The sequence below is a fragment of the Lipotes vexillifer genome, unplaced genomic scaffold, assembly GCF_000442215.2.
Source record: "Lipotes vexillifer unplaced genomic scaffold, Lipotes_vexillifer_v1.1 scaffold965, whole genome shotgun sequence".
Taxonomy (NCBI): domain Eukaryota; kingdom Metazoa; phylum Chordata; class Mammalia; order Artiodactyla; family Lipotidae; genus Lipotes; species Lipotes vexillifer.
In genome coordinates, this window is record NW_006769686.1 from 1811205 (window position 1) to 1813221 (window position 2017).

General features: G+C 62.2%; 1 protein-coding gene across 1 annotated transcript in view; it reads left to right on the forward strand.

Moving 5' to 3' along the window:
• Positions 1–25: 25 nt before the first annotated feature.
• The window catches only part of FEV (FEV transcription factor, ETS family member), a 3886-nt gene continuing 1894 nt past the window's right edge, over positions 26–2017 (forward strand). Inside the window, exons 1-2 of the mRNA XM_007445837.1 lie at positions 26–229; positions 972–1046. Of these exons, the coding sequence (XP_007445899.1) occupies positions 178–229; positions 972–1046 (127 nt within the window). The 5' untranslated portion in view covers positions 26–177. The remainder of the gene's footprint in view (positions 230–971; positions 1047–2017) is intronic.

Sequence of the window (2017 nt, forward strand, 5' to 3'; positions counted from 1 at the left end):
CCCCCCCCGCCCCACCCGGGCAGCCCCCTCCCGCCAGGCCTTGCCGGACCCAGCGCCTTCTCCCTGTCACCCGCTGTCGCCTCGGGCGGGGATCGGTGCCCCGGAGCGCAAAGCCTGACGCGATCCCCCTCTCCCCCCCCCCCACCCCCACCTCCCACCACCCAGGCCCTGGCGGCGATGAGACAGAGCGGCGCCTCCCAGCCCCTGCTGATCAACATGTACCTGCCAGGTACCAGGGACCAGCCGGGGGCTGGAGGCACCAGGGCCCGGGGCAGGAAATCTGGGCTGGGGTTTGGAAAGGGGATACTGCGGTCCAAGGGAAGGGGGCGCGGTCCAGAGAATCGGATCTCTGCGAGAACTGAGCAGTCTAGGGCACTGGGAGACCTTAAAGGCAGATGGAGCGCTTTGGGGTTTTAGTGTGAGGTTTAGAGGACCTGAAGTGAGCAGATTGGGAGCCTGGGAAGCCTAGAGCGCCAGCTCAGTGGCTGAAAGAGCCTGGCAGGGGGAGCAGAGGTCTACAGTGTGGCAGGGGACTCAGTGCGCGTGCAGTGTTGGGAGGCTGTGGTCAGCCGGGAGTCTCCCGTGCACCCTCGTGGCCCCTCACCTCCGTGCTCCGAGCGTTCCCACCAGCCCAGCTTTCCAGGCGCCCTCTCCTCTCCGGTGGGCTCTGTGCGCTCCGGCTCGCTGGCACAAACCCCGCTCGGCTTTATAAGGCTCCCGCCGGCCCGTTCAGAAAGCGGATTTCCTTTTTCCTGGACGCGTTTCCTGACTTGGGCGTTATGGAGGGGCTCCGCGCGGCGCGCGCCCGGGCCAGGCTCCTGGAGGAGGAGCCGGACGGATCGGGCCCCCAGCCTCGCGCCGGGGAGCCAAGGCACCCCCCTGTTCCCCCTTGAGCCTTGGCCTGGGGCCCTTTCGGGCAAGTCGGCAACCTCCGCCTGGATCCGCCTGATTGTTTTCTCCTGCTGCCACAGATCCCGTCGGAGACGGTCTCTTCAAGGAAGGAAAGAGCCCGGGGTGGGGGCCGCTGAGCCCCGCAGTACAAAAAGGTGAGCTGGCCGGCGGGGTGGACGGGCGGAGGCGAAGACAGTGGATCGGGTCCGGGGTACCCACCGCATACGGACAGGCGCCACTGCCACCTGAACAGAGGGTGGGAGCGATATGCAATGCTAGGCTTTGGGAAGCAGAGGGTTGGGGCATGGTTGTGGGGAGGCTCGGGGCAGGGGGAACATTCATTTGGCCTTTGGCTCCTACACCTTCTGAGACCCAGGGTTGAACTCGATGGCCAGGGCAGACAAAGATCCTGCCCCCACCCCCTTTCCAGCTGGGAGTGTTTTTCCTGCTGTGGGGCTGGGGCTGAGGTGCTTGGTGTCATTTCCCTGCTGGCAGCAGGAGCCCAAGGCATTGGCACCGCCCAGCAAGGTGACCCGGAGAATTATTCCCTGGCCACTCCAGGCCGACTCACCATTAGCACCAGGGCCAGCACCCACCTGCCCCACTTGCCCATGCCAGGCTCTGTGAGCCAAGTCCTCTGGGCCGTTGCAGTTGATTCCCAGGTTGGCCACCCACTCTCTGCCGGTGGCTAAATTATCCTTGGTTTTGCCATGTTGGCAGCCGAACCTGGCCGGCCTTCCAGGCCAAGCCTCCCCACAGGTCCCCACCCAGTAGGTATCCTAGATCTCACCAAGTTACCGTAACCAGAAAAACAAGGTTGGCAACTGCTTTATCCAAAAGGGAACACAACACCCAACAGGAATGAGCTTCCAAGCCTCTATGTCCCTCAGTACCAGATGCACATTTTTACCCAAATCTTCCCTTGCTTCTGACCCTAAAATTCAACGCTCCTGACCTGGAGCCAGGCAGCTCCTCACCGGGCTGGTGTGGAGGGTCTGGGATCAAAATGATGTTGGAGGGCAGCATCTGGGTCCTGAGCGAGTTGTTGAAAAAAGAAGAGTTTCAGCAGGCTCAATTTAAAACAATCAGACAGTTTCGAGGAAAATCCCTTTTATTCTGAAAGAGT